Below are 19,401 nucleotides of genomic sequence, written 5' to 3'. Positions count from 1 at the left end.
GGTTTTTTTGGCGAATTTTGACGCACCAAGTTCAAAAGGTTGCCCATCACTGGTCTACAAGGACTGGAATCAGCTCGCGCTTCTGTTTGTTTCGTCACATATTTTAGTGTTCTTACTTTGCAATCTGTGATTGTGATTGCAGTACTGTCATCTTCAGATGAAGGGCAGCATACAAAATAAAATAAAATAAAATAAATAAGATTCAGGCAGGCATCCCTCCCTGCCTTATCCGGAGATGTCAGGAATCGAACCGGAGACCTTCTGCACACAAAGCAGATGCTCAACCTACTGATCTACAGGCCTGCCTTCCCCTTGCGAGAGTAGAAACCCAATTCATGCAATTGCACGAAGGAAGGACACCGGCTTTCTTTATGGGAAGCTGCCTTAACTTCAGTTAAACGCCCGCAGCAAATGTGCAACATCTGAGAAACGCACGCGGATAATCAGGAAGGGCGATCCCAAACGCTTCCCTAGGCGAGAGGCTCTATTCTGGTTCATTCATTCGATTCATACGCTCTCCTTTATCCGAAGAACCTCGGGCCGGTGTACAGCATTAATAACGTAATTTACGCAGCACAACGACAAAAGCAGTCGGACCTGTGCCAGTCGCAAAATGCGCCTGGGGAATTTTGAACTCCGGTTGGACTCCAGTTCCTGAATCAGCCCCATCCAATCACGGCCAAGGTATTGATGGAAGGTGCAGTCCAAAGGCATCTGAAGTCCCCCATTCCTGGTTTAACAGTTGTGCAGGGGCGATATCTGGGGGTGGGCGAGGAACTGAGCCCCTCCAAATTTTCGCAGGCAGCCTCAATATTCTGCGGCAGAGCCCGCCGGGCGTACCTGTGGCCGCAGCAGGCCCCTTTGGGTCTTCCCACGGCCAAGGCAGGCCCTGCTGGGCCTCATCCTGCTGCGTGATGTCACACGCGCATGCCAGCACACACACACACACACACCCAAAAAATGTTGGGCACCACAACCTGCATTGTGAGACGCTTCCTAGCGCTCCTGTTTCGTTTTGCTTTTCATGACGTAAATGTTAAACATTTTCAATCTAGGAGACACAACAACCACCACCAAAACAGCCATAAAGACATCCCACTACTGGATGTGTAACCAGTAGATCGTGATCTATTGGTGGATCCCCAGCTGATCCTGGTAGATCATGGGATCCTTATAGTGTAGAAAAAGTTATGGGGGGAAAGCTAGAAAACTGTGCAATCCTCCCCCAAAAAGCTCAATAATTCTGGGCAATCCACCCACCCCACGCACGCTTCTCCTCCCTCCAATGACATTGGGTAGATCACTACCAGTTTTTTTATACTGGGAGTAGATCACAGTCTCTTGGGAGTTGGCTATCCCTGCAGGAAATGGAGTAGAGCAGGGATGTCCAACAGGTAGATCGTGATCTACCAGTAGATCACTGGATGTCTGTGGCAGATCACCAGCTCCCCCCAAAGAAGCTAAAAAACTTTGGCTCCCCTAAAAAAACCTCAACATCTTTGCCCTGTACCCCTAAAAAACGGGGCTTTCCTCCCTAAAAAAGCTCAACGTCACTTTCCTCCTCCCTAAAGAAGCTCAACAACTTTGACCTGAACCCCAAAAAAGGGGGTAGATTTTTTAACTCTGTGAGTAGATTGCAGGCTTTTGGAAGTTGGCCACCCCTGGAGTAGAGGAATACAGAAAACAGAGGGGAAACAAAGGAACGAAACAGAGAGACGTAGTCAAGTTAACAGTGTATACCCCAAAAAATGACCGCTGTTATCATTCTTGGAGAGAGTCCTTTAAGGAGATTTGAAAAGCTTCTCCTTTGAAGAGGGAAATGCTGACTGGCTTAGGGGCTGTTCGGACTCCCAACTGGCATGCGGACATCCCAGCCCCTGTGATTGGCTGGGAGACCCTATATAAGTCCTGGGAGAGCTCTGTTGGCAGAGGACGAGACTCTTAATCTCAGGGTTGTGGGTTCGAGCCCCACTTTGGGCAAAATGTTCCTGCCCTGCAGGGGGTTGGACTAGATGACCCCCCCCAGGGTCGCTTCCAACTCTACGGTTCTATGAAACCTTCCACGGGAACCCAACCTGCGCCAGTCCCGGTCTTAGAAAGTGTGCCACCTCTCTGCAGTTTGGTCCCAGTTTGCCTCCCTATACCACCTTTCAGGTGGGTGCCATTGCCATTCTCAGAGAACATATTCATCTAGGAAAATAGCACTGCTTCCATCCTCTTTTGACCAGCTTCCGTCACAGGATAGCACAGCCCCAAACAGTTGCCTCTTATCCGACGAGTCTATAATAAAACTTAGCGCACCCCTTCATTTCATTAGGAGCATCTGCTTGAGAGCATCCTCAGCCTGGCCCAAACCAAACATCTGCCCCCCACCCACGAGAAACGCAGGGAAATTTGACCCAGAAAGTTCAGGCCGCTCCTTACCGCGCGCCCCGCATCGATGCCGCCCGAGTCCATCCTCTCATCCTTGGCCACAGCAGCTCGGAAGAGGCCACCTTAACCGGCTCATCGCCTCTCTCCCTTCCCAGGAGACGGGGTGGGGTTGAGGGCTGCGCCGCGAACGGGCCGAGCATGCGCAACCGTCGGAAATGCATGCTCAGGCACAGCCACATGGCCAGGCCCCAATTACACCTGTGGGATTTTTGGAGAGGTGCCCGAACCCGAACATTACGCCCTTCTCTCCCCCTTAAGCTCTCGGAGCAAGCAGAAAGGAAGGGGATTTAAACCTGCGTGAAATGCGTAAAATGCCTTCCTCTAAGATCTGGGCGCAAGCCCTCCTGCCCTGACAAGTCCTAGCAGGGAACAGGGAGGGAGGGCAGGCGGGTGCACCCCCCCCCCCCGTCATCAAGCAACACACACGCCTCCTTGCATTTCCTGCTCTCAGTAGCATCTGATCAACCTTTTCCCGTCCCTTGCAAAGCCTGTTTGGTTGCTCCTGGGCTGGGGAGATTTATTAACCTGATTTAATATTCTGGCAACAGGGAAAGAGAAGAGGATTGGCTCCAGGAAAGGCCACGTTTTTTGTTTTTTAAGGGAGGGGGAGACACCACACCGCAGCTGAGTCTGACAAATATCTCCACGTTCTTCTCTCAGATTCCCCCTCCCAATATTACCACTCTTGTGCCCACTATTAGAAGGTTGAGGGGTGATTTGATAGCCATGTTCAAATGTATAAAAGGATGTCATATGGAGGAGGAAGAAAGGTTGTTTTCTGCTGCTCCAGAGAAGCAGACACAGAGCAATGGATTCAAACTTCAAGAAAGAAGATCCCACCTAAACATTAGGAAGAACTTCCTGACAGTAAGAGCTGTTTGGCAGTGGAATTTGCTACCAAGGAGTGTGGTGGAGTCTCCTTCTTTGGAGGTCTTTAAGCAGAGGCTTGACAGCCATCTGCCAAGAATGCTTTGATGGTGTTTCCTGCTTGGCAGGGGGTTGGACTGGATGGCCCTTGTGGTCTCTTCCAACTCTATGATTCTATGATTAGGGATCAGAGTTTGTGTTTGTGAACGCATCATGCATACAACCAGTGTCAGGAACTCAGATACATAAGCTAATCGCCAAATGGTACCTTGAACCTGGGCTGCGGTCGGCACAACGGAATGTCTAGGCCCCTTCTCCCCCCCCCCCCCACTGGTTGGGATTATTATTATTAATTATTATTTTATTATTATTAGAATTTATATGCCACCCTTTACCCGGAGGTCTCAAGGCGGTTCACATAAGATCACAGTACAGTCATACCCCCGGTTATGTTCGCTGCGGGTTGCGTACATCACGGATTACGAGCGTGCTGAACCCGGAAGTGCCGGAACAGGTTACTTCCGGATTCGGCAATTCACGCATGCGCAGACGCGCCAAATTACATCACGCGCATGCGCAGAAGCGCCGAATCACACGGCGAGCATGCACAGATTCGGCGCTTCAGGTTGTGTACTGCTTTGGATGTTAACGGGGCTCCAGAATGGATCCAGTTCGCATCCAGAGGTACCACTATATATAAAATAAAAGCAGTAACGCAATAATAAAGGTAAAGGTAAAGGTAAAGGGACCCCTGACCATTAGGTCCAGTCGTGACCGACTCTGGGGTTGCGCGCTCATCTCGCATTATTGGCCGAGGGAGCCGGCGTATAGCTTCCAGGTCATGTGGCCAGCATGACAAAGCCGCTTCTGGCGAACCAGAGCAGCACACGGAAACGCCGTTTACCTTCCCGCCGGAGCGGTTCCTATTTATCTACTTGCACTTTGACGTGCTTTCGAACTGCTAGGTTGGCAGGAGCTGGGACCGAGCAACGGGAGCTCACCCCGTCATGGGGATTCGAACCGCCGACCTTCTGATCAGCAAGCCCTAGGCTCAGTGGTTTAGCCCACAGCGCCACCTCAGTCCCAACGCAATAATACCCCCCCCCCCAAAAAGAGCCACATTTTAAAAGGGTATGGGATGTTGATCAGGTCAACCAAAGGCCTGGTTTAAAAGGAACGTTTTTGCCTGGCACCTAAAGGTTTATTATTATTATTATTCCGCTTTATATTTTAAAGGAAGACTCTCAAAGCAGTTTAAAACTCATTAAACCATGACAGATGGCCACCCAACCTCTCCTTAACTCCCCCCCCCCCAATGAAAGGGAGTCTACAGCCTCCCAAGGGAGACAGTTCCACCGTCAAATAGGTCTTACTGTCAGAAGGTTCTTCTTGACGTTTCGTCGGAATCTGCTTTCTTGCAACTTGTAGACATTGGTTCCGGTCCTACCCTCCAGAGCAGGAGGAAACAAGATCGCTCCATCTTCTCTGTAACAGCCCTCGAGATATAACGCTTGCCGCCTGCATGTCTGGCGTTTCCCAAACTTTGGTTTGGGCCACTGCCCCCTTGGTTCTCATTGCCCCCTATAAAAAGCGTTCGGAATTTTGCGGTTTGCATGACCCACTAAGGAAGGCAAGAGCACAATAAAATCCAGAGCAGTTGACTCCTGATTGCACCTTTATTCAAAATCCAATTATAACTCTTTAGTTCAATTAATTAAACAAGGCTGACGGGCTTGATCCAGTGATACCAAGCTTTTTGAAGTCAAAGAGTCATTTGCATCTGCGGCCCCCTTGCCTCTAATCGTGCCCCCCCCCTAGGTAATCCTAGCATTGGTGGGCCAGACTATATTTTTTTGGGGGGGGGGATTAACGAATTCCTATGCCCCACAAATAACCCAGAGATGCATTTTAAATAAAAAGCACACATTCTACTCCTGTAAAAACACGCGGATTCCCGGACCATCCGCGGGCCAAATTTAGAAGGCGATTGGGCCGGATCTGGCCCCCGGGCCTTAGGTTGCCTACACCTGGACTAGAGCATAAAAACCATTGTTTCATCAGCAGAATCATAGAATCGTAGAGTTGGAAGAGACCACAAGGGCCATCCAGTCCAACCCCCTGCCGAGCAGGAAACACCATCAAAGCATTCTTGACATATGCCTGTCAAGCCTCTGCTTAAAGACCTCCAAAGAAGGAGACTCCACCACACTCCTTGGTAGCAAATTCCACTGCCGAACAGCTCTTACTGTCAGGAAGTTCTTTCTAATGTTTAGGTGGAATCTTCTTTCTTGTAGTTTGAATCCATTGCTCCGTGTCCGCTTCTCTGGAGCAGCAGAAAACAACAATCACGAGGGGATATATTCATGGAAAATGTATTGTAACTTTTTAATAATAATAATAATAATAATAATAAATAATCACGACGGTAGCAAGCTCTTCATTTGTACCAGATCCAAGACATTAATAAGTACTGATGGAAGCAATCGACTAATTAACACCTTCGCTGTATGATTGGCAGATTTTTAAAAGGCCTCTATAAATGCACACACGTGACAATTCAATCTGTTTTTCTCTGCGCCAGAGATGAATCCATTCTATGTCCAAGAATCCGCAGGTGAGAGATAACCTTGTGCCTCGTCTCCACCGAGCATCCAGGCTCCTTCCTCAGCGGGGAAGGAAGGTATCTCTTTCATCTCAGAAGCAGATTAAATTGTTCTCCCCGGACCCCTCTAGGGGAGGAGAATCTGGGAAGCAGCAGGCTCGCGACAGCCACAAAATTCAATTTCCTCCTGAGGCAAACGAGCAAGATGCTCAGAAGACAGGGGAACAACGGGGAGTAAGGGTTGTCGATTCAAAAGCTCTCCGCCGGCTCATCTGCCCTCGATTTGCACCAAGAAGGTGCAGCAAAGTTCAGGAGAGGCACGCTCCTGGAAGCCCTTGGGCTGCTCTTTGCTCCGATTCATGCCGTTTCATCAGACACGGCAGTCCAGGGAGAGACAGTAAGTTTGGATCTTTATCCAGATGGTGTCAGGAGTCAGGACTAGGTCAGCAATACAAAACACGCGTCAGCAAAGTTCATTCAGAGAAACCAGAACAGCGAGCTGGCCTAGTGATCAAAGCAACTCTTCCTAGTATATCTTGCCTCCAGGAGTCACTTGCAAGGACTGAAGCTCCCTGCCTTACAGCCCCTCCTCTGAAGGATTTTTCCCCCAAGCAAACTCACCTTCCACCACTCTCTAAGGCTCCCCAGAAGCCTAAGGCTCCTCAGCCTTTTGACTCGTTGTTCCATTCAAAAAGGACGCAGGTGGCGCTGCGCTCTAAACCACTGAGCCTCTTGGGCTTGCCGACTGGAAGGTCGGCAGTTCAAATCCCTGCAACGGGGTGAGCTCCCGTTGCTCTGTCCCAGCTCCTGCCAACCTAGTTCAAAAGCACGCCAGATAAATAGGTACCACTGCAGCGGGAAGGTAAACAGTGTTTCTGTGTGCTCTGGTTTCCGTCACGGTCGCCCGTTGAGCCAGAAGCGGTTTAGTCCTGCTAGCCACCTGACCTGGAAAGCTGTCTGTGGACAAACGCCGGCTCCCTCGGCCTGAAAGCGAGGTGAGCACGCAACCCCATAGTTGCCTTTGACTGGACTAAACCGTCCAGGGGTCCTTTACCACTCTCCTCATTCCCCTCTGGGTCTGGGGAGACCAAGGGCAGGCAGCAGGAGGGGGAGGCTCCCTGAACTCTTCTGCCTCTGATTCTGGACTGCTCTCTGCCATAGAATCTCCCTGCTCACTAAACCCTGATGCCTATTCAGATTCCTTCTCCTCCCTCCGAGACTCATTGTCCTCCCACCACCAAACCCCTGGCTCTGAGCCTCCTTCCCCGGGGAGTTCCCCATCTGGTGCCCCCACCATTCCTCACCATCCAGCCAGTCTACGACAGGTGGGGTGAAATAGCAGAGACAAGAGGCAAGGCGAAATTGTGAGGAACGGAAGACCCAGCCCAAAAGGGGGAATCTGATAAGCATTTGTGCGCACATGCGATTTGCCATATACAGAGTCAAATCGATGGTTTGTCTGGCAAAGCAGTTTCTATTTCAGTGATTGTCAGAATGGGCCATAGTGGTGGGATTATTTGGGTGGGGACACAAAGAGGTAAGGCAAGGGGTGCTACAAAGTAGGGGGCGGCGGCACTGGAGATACAAATACTATCAGACTTTGAAAAGCTGGTGTCACTGGGTCAACTTTCTCCACCCTACTAATTAATTAAACTAAGTAGCTTTCATTGGACTCCGAATAAATATGCAATGATTTTTACTATTCCAAATTTTATTGTGTCGTTATCTGCTCTACAGAGACTCAACCGTTTTGCCCAAGCCTGCAGACTTTGGGCAAGCACATTGGCATGGCAGCTACGGCAAGGGCGCTCCTCTCCAAAAGGGCATTGGAGAACAGGATGCTACCACCAATACCAAGATGGAGGTCTGCCAGGTTTGCATTTAGAGCATGTTACATATTCTTGTGTGTATGATTTTGTTATATGTCTATAAATTGGTGACTGAGAATATCGGCCGGCTACGCTGTTGTATTTCTGAATATATATTTTTTATAATAAACATTTTATTTATTTCAAAACACAACATAACACAAAGAAAACTTACATCATATTCCATAACAACAATAATCTTCATTTTTACAAAAGACAAATCTAAAAAAGAAGAAAAAAAAAGAAAAACCCTCCCTTTTCATCCCCCCCTTCTTTTCCCCTCCCTCCTACCCCTACCCCCCCCCCCGGACTTCCTGTCAGTACCTGATATATGATCAATATTTTAACGCAGATGTACATAACTCAATAAGATCTTCTACATTCAACATCTAATACATTACTTTCTCTTGGGGCATCTCGGTTAAAACAAAAATTCTGTTAGTCCATTCTCCAAGATCGTTCAAATGCTTGCATAGACAACAAACCTTTACTATATGTTTGCACGTATAATATATATCTTCCCCAATTTCCCATAAATTTCTCTTTTGACTTGTCTCTTAAAGTTTGTTAAATACGCCATTTCTGCTAACTCCTGCATTTTACCCTGCCATTCAATTATTGTAGGGGTCTCCTGTTTTTCCCAACCCTTGGCTACCAATAACCTGGCCGCCGCTGTCGCATAGAGGAAGCTTTCTTTTGCCGAGTTCGGTACATCTTTTCCTACGATGCTTAACATCGTATTTCTGAATTTGCCATTCGTAACCTGGGTTCTTGTCGTATGTGTGGTACTTCCAGCTGCAGAGTGGGATGTTGGCCCACCAACCGGCTTAGGATCCAACTCGTATTCCAGCCACAAGGAACAGGGAAGGGCCTCTTGTACAGAGTTGTACCTTGGATCTCGAATGCCTCGGCTCCCGAACAGATCGGCTACTGAACGATCGAAACCCAGAAGTGAGAGTTCCGGGTTTCGAACAATTTTTGGAAGCCGAATGTCCGACGGGGATTCCGATTGCCTGAGAGCCAAATGTGCCTATGGCTCTGAGGTGTGTGTTTGTGGAGGACAAAAGTCCTGGTCACTGAAGAATGCATGCATAGAAATAGCGCGGTGACTGAAAATTGATAGCGGACAGCCTGCAACTTGCTGAAATTCTCAGGGGCTGCACAATTCCTGGACCAGGACCAGGGCCTTCTCAGTACTGGCCCCGACCTGGTGGAACGCTCTGTCTCAGGAGACCAGGGCCCTGCGGGATCTGTCATCTTTTTGTAGGGCCTGCAAGACAAGGCTGTTCCGTTTGGCCTTTGGACTGACGCAGTCTGACCCCGGGGTTACCCTCCCCTAAGGTTTTATCTTATAATGGTTTTATCTTACTTGTAGATTTTTAATTTTAAAGTTATATTTTAACATTGTATTAATCTGCATTTTAATTGAATTGTTTCTTTTATACTTGCGTTGATATTTTTGTTGTTAGCCGCCCTGAGTCTTGACTGGGAAGGGCGGGGTATATATAAAATTATTATTATTATTATTATTATTAACTCTTAAAAGGAGAGTTTCAGTTTGCAAGATGCAGCTGGGTATCACCAAGCCGACTCAACAACCTGCTCATCTCTGCTGCTTCCTCTAGAAACAAACAAGCACATTTCCTTTACATATGATCTGCTGTGCATAAAACTGCTCTGCCCAGCAACTACAGAGCCTTTCGCCTGGACTAGCACAGTGAGCAAAGTTACCCATTAAAGAAGCACTGTAGCAGAAAGGGCGCCTCTTGATATCCTTTGCCAAGATCTCCAAAAGTATACCCCGCTCCCGGACATAATGATCAACTTCGCTGTGAACTAACAGGTTCTATTGGGTAGAACAACCTATGCAGGAAATCTCCTTATTTAGGAAATATATACAGCAGGAAATGAGAAAGCATTTTTAGAAGAGAAAAGAAAAACCCAATGAATTTGGCCTTTTCCCCCCTTGACGACTCAAAGGATAGCTCAAAAAGCATTGATTTCAGGTCCACCCACCCGAAGCAAAACCTTTTTGCCACATGCTCTCTCTAAATCTGGCAGATGGGCAGAGACCCGGGAAAAGTTGCTTTGGGGACAGGCCACTTAGCCCCTTGTCAACATAGAATCCTGCCGGTTTAAAGTTCACATACAATACTTCAGTGATGTTCACAACAACCCTGTAAGGTAGGTGAGAATGCCAGGATGAAGGTCTGCCAAGCTTGTGTGCCAAGCATACTGCTACAGTGGTACCTTGGTTCTCAAATTCAATCCGTTCCGGAAGTCCGTTCCAAAACCAAAGCGTTCCAAAACCAAGAAAGTGGTGCAAAATGGATTCATCCGTTTCCAGACTTTTAAAAGCAACCCCTAAAGCAGCAATTTGACATGAATTTTACTATCTAACGAGACCACTGATCCATAAAATGAAAGCAATAAACAACGCAGTGGTGCCTTGCAAGACGAATTTAATTTGTTCCGCGAGTCAATTCGTTTTGCAAAAAATTCGTCTTGCGAATCACAGTTTCCCATAGGAATGCATTGAAATTGTTCTTTTTTTGCCCATAGGAACGCATTAATTAAATTTCAATGCATTCCAATGGGAAACCGCGATTCGCAAGATGAATTTTTCGCAAACCGAACTCGTCTTGCGAGTCACCATCAGATCGCAAGACGCAGTCGTCTTGCGAAAAATGCGTGTTGCAGGGCACTCGTCTTGCAAGGTATCACTGTGTACTGCAGTCACACAATCAATCCATCAGTAGCTGAACTGGGTTCCACAGAGTCACAAAAACAATACAAAAAAAAAAGCTGCAAAAACAAAAATGCAAAATACAGAGCAAAAAACAGACAGACCTCAGCGTAACACTCAAATTGAAAACGTGGCACTCAAATCGGAGAACGTTCGGCCTCCGAAAAAAGTTCGCAAACCGGAAAACTTATTTCCAGGTTTGCAGGGTTTGGGTTCCAAGTTTGAGTACCAAGGTACCGCTGTATTTGGAAGAGAATCGTGGGCAAATGACACCCTCCGGGAGCGATGTCTCAATTCCTTCCACATGCACTGAGTCGGGAAGATTTCGGGCATCATACGGCAGGACAGTCTCAAGCAAAGACGTGCTTCCCCAAGTCATAGAATCATAGAGTTGGAAGAGACCACAAGGGCCATCCAGTCCAACCCCCTGCCAAGCAGGAAACACCATCAAAGCATTCTTGACATATGCCTGTCAAGCCTCTGCTTAAAGACCTCCAAAGAAGGAGACTCCACCACACTCCTTGGCAGCAAATTCCACTGCCGAACAGCTCTTACTGTCAGGAAGTTCTTCCTAATGTTTAGGTGGAATCTTCTTTCTTGTAAGTCCACATTTCCAGCACGTTTGCAATAAGGTCTCAGCGACGACTGGGCTGGTCATGCCCATGAAATGGAATGTGGCAGGATTCCCCAAGCGATGGCAGGGGCCCCCTCCGCTGCCCCCTGTGGCAGGGAGTTCCGTGGTTCCGCTGCTCTTCCTTTTATCGGTCCTAAAAAAATTAATTTCATTGGAGGCAACAGCGAGAGACCTTCCAATCTCCTGGGAGCCACAGAAAACAATGCCACAGGCCGCAGAGAGGAACAGCAAAAGTTCCAGAAAGAAGAAAAAAAGGGGAATAGGGAATAAAAGACAGCAAGGAACCGACCCCAAGGCGCTCAAGCCCTGCCCTTATTCAATATTGACCCTGGGATTAAGGCGCTGTTCATTGTTCCGACTCCAGAAGGCGGAGGGGAAAGGGGGGGAAAGGCATGGCAATGCCCCCCGCTTCCTGTTTTTTTTCCCTCCTCCTGTTTAGGTTGCCAAGGAAACCGGGGCCCACAGACAGCATCCCAAAGGCTCATTTGTACCTGGAAGATGAGAGATAGTATGTGTGATCTGTACCGGCTGCAAGAAAGAGCTGGTGGTTCAGGGTCCCTAAATGGGACACTGTGGGGGTTAGCGGGTGGGGTGGGGGGCGGAATATCTATTTTTATTTAAACCATAATGGGATGGAAGCATTTTGCAGGGAGGCTGAAATATAAGCAGCACGTCTTATGAGCCCCCCGCCCCCATTTGATTTCTAGAAGGAAGACAAACCAAAGGCATGGCAGGCAGGCATTCAACAGGTGCAGCCTATTGCATTTTTTTTTAAGTTGCGGCCAGAACAGAAACTACAACTAATCCAGAATGTGGCAGCTAGACTGGTGACTGGGAGCGGCCACCGAGACCACATAACACCGGTCTTGAAAGATCTACATTGGCTCCCAGTACGTTTCCGAGCACAATTCAAAGTGTTGGTGCTGACCTTGAAAGCCCTAAACGGCCTCGGTCCAGTATACCTGAAGGAGCGTCTCCACCCCCATCGTCCAGCCCAGACACTGAGGTCCAGCTCCGAGGGCCTTCTGGCGGTTCCCTCCCTGCGAGAAGTGAGGTTACAGGGAACCAGGCAGAGGGCCTTCTCGGTGGTGGCGCCCGCCCTGTGGAACGCCCTCCCATCAGATGTCAAAGAGAAAAACAACTACCAGACTTTTAGAAGACATCTGAAGGCAGCCCTGTTTAGGGAAGCTTTTAATGTTGGATGTTTTATTCTGTTTTTAATCTGTTGGGAGCTACCCAGAGTGGGAAAACCCAGCCAGATAGGCAGGGTATAAATAAATACATAATAATAATAATAATAATTTCTTATTTATACCCCGCCCATCTGGCTGGGTTTCCCCAGCCACTCTGGGCGGCTTCCAACAGAAAAATGAAATAAAATAATCTAGTAAACATTAAAAGCCTCCCTAAACAGAGCTCACCTTCAAAGGTAGCCCCACGTAGAGCGCATTGCAGTAGTCCAAGCAGGAGATAACCAGAGCATGCACCACTCTGGCGAGACAGTCTGCAGGCAGGTAGGGTCTCAGCCTGCGTACCAGATGGAGCTGATAAACAGCTGCCCTGGACACAGAATTGAGCTGCGCCTCCATGGACCAGAGCATATTATTATTATTATTATTATTATTATTATTATTATTATTAAAATAAGCACCAGCACCTCCTCACCCTTTTTGGGCAGCCGATGTTCCCCACCACAGGTACACCTGGGGACCCTCTTCAAGGAAGAAGTGCTGGCTCTAGGTTTTGGGGACCCCTAGGGGGAAATGACCCCCCCCCCCCAACACACCTTCTCCGCACAAATGGGGTTACTGCCCCCTTCACTCACCGCCCCTCTTTGTGGGCAGGGCTTAAACCCGCTTTGATTTCTAGGGTCAAACCCTAGAGTGGCACTGGCACCCAAGCAGGGTAAGGTTTTCTTGCCCAGGGCAGGAACAGGTTCTGGCAAGCTGGGGGTAGGGGGGGACATGGCAAAGCTGGTTCCAGTTTCTGCATCTCTGAGTAGAGGAAGGAGCGGCAGCTTGCAAAACGAAACCAAAATCTAAAACATGCCCTGTCTATAACTCAAGACTGACCGCACCAAAATGTGCGCCAACTGGACTCCGCCCTGCTCCAAACTGCGGCGATGACAGCTCTCTGCATGGCTCCCCCTTAAAAAAAAGAAAGCTGTTTTGATTTGTGGCACTTAGAAAGTTATTCAGCCAAATCCCTGTCTGCAAGGATCAAAGATGAGGGATTAAAACATTTCTTTCTTTTTTCCTGCATTGCAGCGGGTTGACCTAAACGACCCTTGGGGTCCCTTCTAATTCTCTTTCTTTCCTTCCTTCCTTCCTTCTCCCCTTTCTCTCTTTCTTTTTAAACGTAGGAGGAAAACACTTTGGTCAAGGGGTGGGGGGTGGGATTGTCCTCAAGAAGGTAAAATAGATGGAGAGGCATGTGACTTTCAGAGTCTGGCTTTGTCCATTTTGACAAATACTGGACCATATTTCCCTTTTCTACACGCCCTCCCCCCAACACGCTTTCAAGTTGGTGATCTTGTTGTTTAGTCGTTTAGTCGTGTCCAACTCTTCGTGACCCCATGGACCATAGCACGCCAGGCACTCCTGTCTTCCACTGCCTCCCGCAGTTTGGTCAAACTCATGTTCGTAGCTTCGAGAACACTGTCCAACCATCTCGTGCTCTGTCGTCCCCTTCTCCTAGTGCCCTCCATCTTTCCCAACATCAGGGTGTTTTCCAGGGAGTCTTCTCTTCTCACGAGGTGGCCAAAGCATTGGAGCCTCAACTTCAGGACCTGTCCTTCCAAGGAGCACTCGGGGCTGATTTCCTTAAGAATGGATAGGTTTGATCTTCTTGCAGTCCATGGGACTCTCAAGAGTCTCCTCCAGCACCATAATTCAAAAGCATCAATTCTTCGGCGATCAGCCTTCTTGATGGTCCAGCTCTCACTTCCATACATCACTACTGGGAAAACCATAGCTTTAACTATACGGACCTTTGTCGGCAAGGTGATGTCTCTGCTTTTTAAGATGCTGTCTAGGTTTGTCATTGCTTTTCTCCCAAGAAGCAGGTGTCTTTTAATTTTGTGACTGCTGTCACCATCTGCAGTGATCATGGAGCCCAAGAAAGTAAAATCTCTCACTGCCTCCATTTCTTCCCCTTCTATTTGCCAGGAGGTGATGGGACCAGTGGCCATGATCTTACTTTACTGGTCACTGTGTAGCTATGGAATTGTGTTTTATGCCATTTTAATTGTGTACTGTAAATCTCTTGTACACTGCTTTGGGGTACAGTATTATTATTATTACATTTATCTATATCCTGCCCCTTTACCAGTCTGGGACCCAAGGCAGCTTACACAGATAAAATAAGAGCGAGCCAAAAAATATAGAAAAGACCCTCATTAAACACAAATAGAATTGAAACCGTATGAAAAACCCATTAAACACGGACAATAACACTGAAGGCATCCCGGCACCAGTCCTCTCCTCAAAGGCAGGGGTTATCCGTCTGTCTTTCAACAACCGACACCCGAAACGACTCCGCAAGCTGAAACAGGGAGCACAGAGGTCGTGATCCTTCCTTGGCCTTTATTCCCAGCATCCAGCCTGCTATTCTAAGGTAGACTGCCTCTCCAAGCAGAGCATCTCATCGGCTTCGATAGACCTCTCCCTGCACCGATCTGTGCAAATCCCCTTTTGAAGCCAACTAAACCAGTTGTTGTTGTTGTTTAGTTGTTTAGTTGTGTCCCAGAGGACAGGGTCACACTTGAAAATGACCTGAACAGATTAGACAACTGGGTCAAAGCAAACAAGATGAATTTTAACAGGGAGAAATGTAAAGTACTACACTTGGGGGAAAAAAAAAATGAAAGGCACAAATACAGGGTGGGAGACACCTGGCTTGAAAGCAGTAAATGTGAAAAGGATCTAGGAGTCTTGGTAGACCACAAACTTGACATGAGTCAACAGTGTGATGCAGCAGCTGAAAAAGCCAATGGGCTGCATCAATAGGAGTATAGCATCTAGATCAAGGGAAGTAATAGTACCACTGTATTCTGCTCTGGTCAGACCTTACCTGGAGTACTGTGTCCAGTTCTGGGCACCACAGTTCAAGAAGGATACTGACAAGCTGGAACGTGTCCAGAGGAGGACAACCAAAATGGTCAAAGGCCTGGAAACAATGCCTTATGAGGAACGGCTAAGGGAGCTGGGTATGTTTAGCCTGGAGAAGAGAAGGTTAAGGGGTGATATGATTGTCATGTTCAAATCTATAAAAGGATGTCATACAGAAGAGGGTGAAAGGTTGTTTTCTGCTGCTCCAGAGAAGCGGACACGGAGCAATGGATTCAAGCTACAAGAAAGAGGATTCCACCTAAATATTAGGAAGAACTTCCTGTCAGCAAGAGCTGTTCGACAGTGGAATTTGCTGCCAAGGAGTGTGGTGGAGTCTCCTTCTTTGGAGGTCTTTAAGCAGAAAGGCTTGACAGGCATATGTCAAGAATACTTTGATGGTGTTTCCTGCTTGGCAGGGGGTTGGACTGGATGGCCCTTGTGGTCTCTTCCAACTCTGATTCTATTTTATTTGTTTTTTATCTTATATTTTGGAAATATACACCCAGTGGGTTTTTTTCCCTTAAATTTTTTTTGGGGGAGGACCCCCAAGAGAGTGGGGCCCTAAGCTATAGCTTGTTTAGCTTGTACGTAAATCTGGCACTGTTCGCGGGCCACAAACACTAATAATGAATTCACAAAGGAAAGGAAGCAGGCTTTGAAAAGGTTGGGTGACTAATTGTTCCAAGACATCAACTTTGATTAGACGCAAACTCAACACAGAAGCATAGCAATTTGAGGGGGGGGGGCAGTGGCACAAGCGCACATTGCAATGGTAGCTGCTCAGAGGCAAAATGCAAGCTTTTCACGAAAAAGGTGGTCTTTCCTTCCTTGGAGGTTTTTAAGTGGAGGGCGGGCAGCCAATTGTTAGGGATTCTTTTAGCTGCGATTCCTGCATTGCCCGGGGTGGGCTAGATGACCGTTGGATGTCCCTTTCAGCTGTATGATTCTAGGAATTCCTCTTTGCTTACAGGTGATGCCATCCAAATTTCTCTCTCAGATGCTGATCATACACTGGTTGTTTAAACATAAGGTATAAAAGCCCCACCAAGGTGCATAAAAATGTCCTTTAGAAACACGGAATGCGTGGGCTATTCCCCCCCCCCCGGGCAATCGCCACATATTTTTATAACATAGTGCTAAGTTTAGGTCTTTTAGCGTTTATTGACATGTGTGAGATTTCTTTGTTGTTGTTGTTGATTTAAAGCCACTTTTTATTATTCAACATTTTATACATAATAAATACAAAGTTTTACAGCCAATATAAAGAAAGCATTCAAAGTTCTGCTTTCAAGTGTACACAGTGATATGTTCTATTGCATGCCCTGTATGAAGTTTAAAAAGGAGGTGTATTTTTACAACTTTTGTTTTTTAAATAAAAATTAGCAGCTCTTACAGAAAATATTTTTAAAATATAACTAAGAAGATTTTGTTTTTTAAAAAAATAGCACTTTCTGAATTTTGAGAGTCTGGGTAACACACACACAAAAAATATGCGGGAAACTGGCCAACCAAATGGAACATGTTGATATGTTATTGCAGGCATCCCCAAACTTCGGCCCTCCGGATATTTTGGACTATAATTCCCATCATCCCTGACCACTGGTCCTGTTAGCTAGGGATCAGGGGAGTTGTAGGCCAAAACATCTGGAGGGCCGCAGTTTGGGGATGCCTGTGTTATTGTTTTTAACTGTAATTCCAGGGTTTTAGATTGTACACCATGTTGAGATACAATTTTTAATGAAAATGTGGTACAGAGCTAGGAGGGTTCACACCTTTTGCATGAAACAAGGGTTAAGACCTTAGGTAGAGGGCCTTGTAAAAAAAAATTCTTTTTTACCTTTTCCCTCTCTTTGTGTTTTCTTTTTCTTCCTCTTTTTAATTTAGTTTTTTTTATTGTATTGGATGTTGAAAAGTTTCAAAAAAAGAGAGGAACGTTTAAATAAATAATATCCCATCAGCCCTAGCCAGCACATGAAGAGTTCCTCTGAGCATGTGCCAATCACCTTCTCTGAAAATAAAGGTGTTGCTTAAGAGCAGAGGCGAACAAAATACCATTGAAGAGTGAGCTAGCTGGGGCGGTTTTTTTCCCCCTGCTCTCCTTAAAAATTGGCCCAGTGTCTCTGAGACTCTGTCCATTCCCTCTGGTCCTTGTTAACTGATTTTAAGAGAAAGAGTTCCACTGGGCATGAGCAAAGTACCTCTGAAACAGAAAAGCACCCACCTGTTGATTCTTAACTGATCTTCTATAAAGGAGATCAATAAAACTGCAGGACCACAAATTGGCATGACAACACCTGGCCACAAGGGATGGGACAAATTTCTGGGCTAATGAAACCCTGAAAAGGTTTGCACAAGGTAAAAAGGTAAAGGACCCCTGGACGGTTAAGGCAACTAGGGGTTTTGGCACTCATCTCGCTTTCAGGCCAAGGGAGCCAGCGTTTGTCCACAGACAGTTTTCCAGGTCATGTGGCCAGCATGACTAAACCGCTTCTAGCGCAACGGGACACCGTGATGGAAACCAGAGCGCATGGAAATGCCGTTTACCTTCCCGCTGCAGCGGTACCTATTTATCTACTTGCACTGGTGTGCTTTCAAACTGCTAGGTTGGCAGGAGCTGGGACAGAGCAACGGGAGCTCACCCCGTTGTGCAGATTCGAACCGCCGACCTTTGGGCTCGGTGGTTTAGACCACAGTGCTATCTGCGTCCCTGAATAAAATCCTGAAAAGGTTTGCACAACCGGGATGCTGCTACCAGGACAGTCAAAGGGCGGGGGTGAAAAACTGGGCTTTATTTTCACCCGGGTCAAAGACCCAGTTTTGGCACACACACCCCACACACATTTGTGTACGCACACGGGCCGGGAACCTCAATGGCGTCCCTCTGGAGGCTTCCCCCGGGTCAAAAAAACCCGGCTAGCCCCCCTCCCAAGCTACAGCTCTGGTGAGGGTCCCTATCTAATACATCTAACCACCCTCTTCGCTGCAAATTTTCCGCCTCGCAAGCCAGTGACCTCGCCACTTGGCCGCTATCTAAGGAACACATTAAACAAAAAAATCTTTCCTTCCCTGCCTGCTGTTTGCCAGACTGATTTATTACCTCTCCTCCACCTCCCTAATTCTAGGGTGGTAAAGTTCAAATTGATCAAACTGACAAGTTGCAGGGGGGTTGGGGAGGCGCACAAAAAAAAACTAGCTATATTTTCCTCCTGAGTCACCGGCTCACTCATGCACCGGGAATGTACGTTTGCAGAGTGTCGAGCTAAACCAAAGCCCTCACCCAAAACAAATGCATGCAGAGACACCCCGAGACGGGCAAAGGGAGGTCAAGGGTCAATAGGACCAGGGACATCTCCGGATGTTAATATCCCCAAACACCACCATCCCACACACACACACCAAAAACAAACCCCAAGCCTCTATTTACCAAGGATTTGATTTTGTACTGGGTGGAGCTGACCGCAAGGTGACTTGCCTACCAGGTAAAAAGACCGCAGACAGGATATGATGTGGAGATAGGAATGCAAGATTTCAAAGGTGGTTCTCAGAAAGGACAGACACCCTTCCCCCCACCCCACCCCACCCCACTGGGCTACCCAGACAGGCAGACAGGCAGGCAGTGGTGTTGGCAGTTTTCTGGAACATTTTGAATTGCGTCCTCCCCCCCCCCCCCCGATTTGTATTATTTTTTAATTTTGTGGAACAACAAAAACAGGCGACACAAAGGGAAAGAGGGAGAGAGAGAGAGGGAGAGAGAGAGAGAGAGAGAAAGCAGAGAAGCGGACACGGAGCAATGGATTCAAACTACAAGAAAGAAGATTCCACCTAAACATTAGGAAGAACTTCCTGACAGTAAGAGCTGTTCGGCAGTGGAATTTGCTACCAAGGAGTGTGGTGGAGTCTCCTTCTTTGGAGGTCTTTAAGCAGAGGCTCGACAGGCATATGTCAAGAATGCTTTGATGGTGTTTCCTGCTTGGCAGGGGGTTGGACTGGATGGCCCTTGTGGTCTCTTCCAACTCTATGAGTCTAAGATTCTATGATTCTAAGCATGCCTTAAGAACAAACCAAAATGTTCTACATAGGGAGCTTTTGACAATATAGTCAAAACCAAACAAAAACCCAGGAGGGAATAAAATGGATGCAAT

General features: G+C 47.4%; 1 protein-coding gene across 4 annotated transcripts in view; it reads right to left on the bottom strand.

Annotated features, from left to right (window-relative positions):
- Positions 1–19,401, bottom strand: part of NBEAL2 (neurobeachin like 2) — a 191,056-nt gene that overhangs the window by 146,222 nt on the left and 25,433 nt on the right. The window contains exon 1 of one of the 4 annotated variants that reach the window (XM_060281004.2): positions 2,425–2,576. The exons of the other annotated variants lie outside the window; for them this stretch is intronic. Coding sequence (XP_060136987.2) covers positions 2,425–2,457 — 33 coding nt within the window. The 5' untranslated portion in view covers positions 2,458–2,576. Of the gene's footprint in view, positions 1–2,424; positions 2,577–19,401 lie in introns of those variants that run through there. 4 annotated transcript variants of the gene reach the window in all.

The sequence above is a fragment of the Zootoca vivipara genome, chromosome 11 (genome assembly GCF_965207765.1).
Source record: "Zootoca vivipara chromosome 11, rZooViv2.hap1.1, whole genome shotgun sequence".
NCBI classification, from domain to species: domain Eukaryota; kingdom Metazoa; phylum Chordata; class Lepidosauria; order Squamata; family Lacertidae; genus Zootoca; species Zootoca vivipara.
Note: the sequence above shows the minus strand (reverse complement) of the source record. Positions and strands in the feature narration are given on the sequence as shown.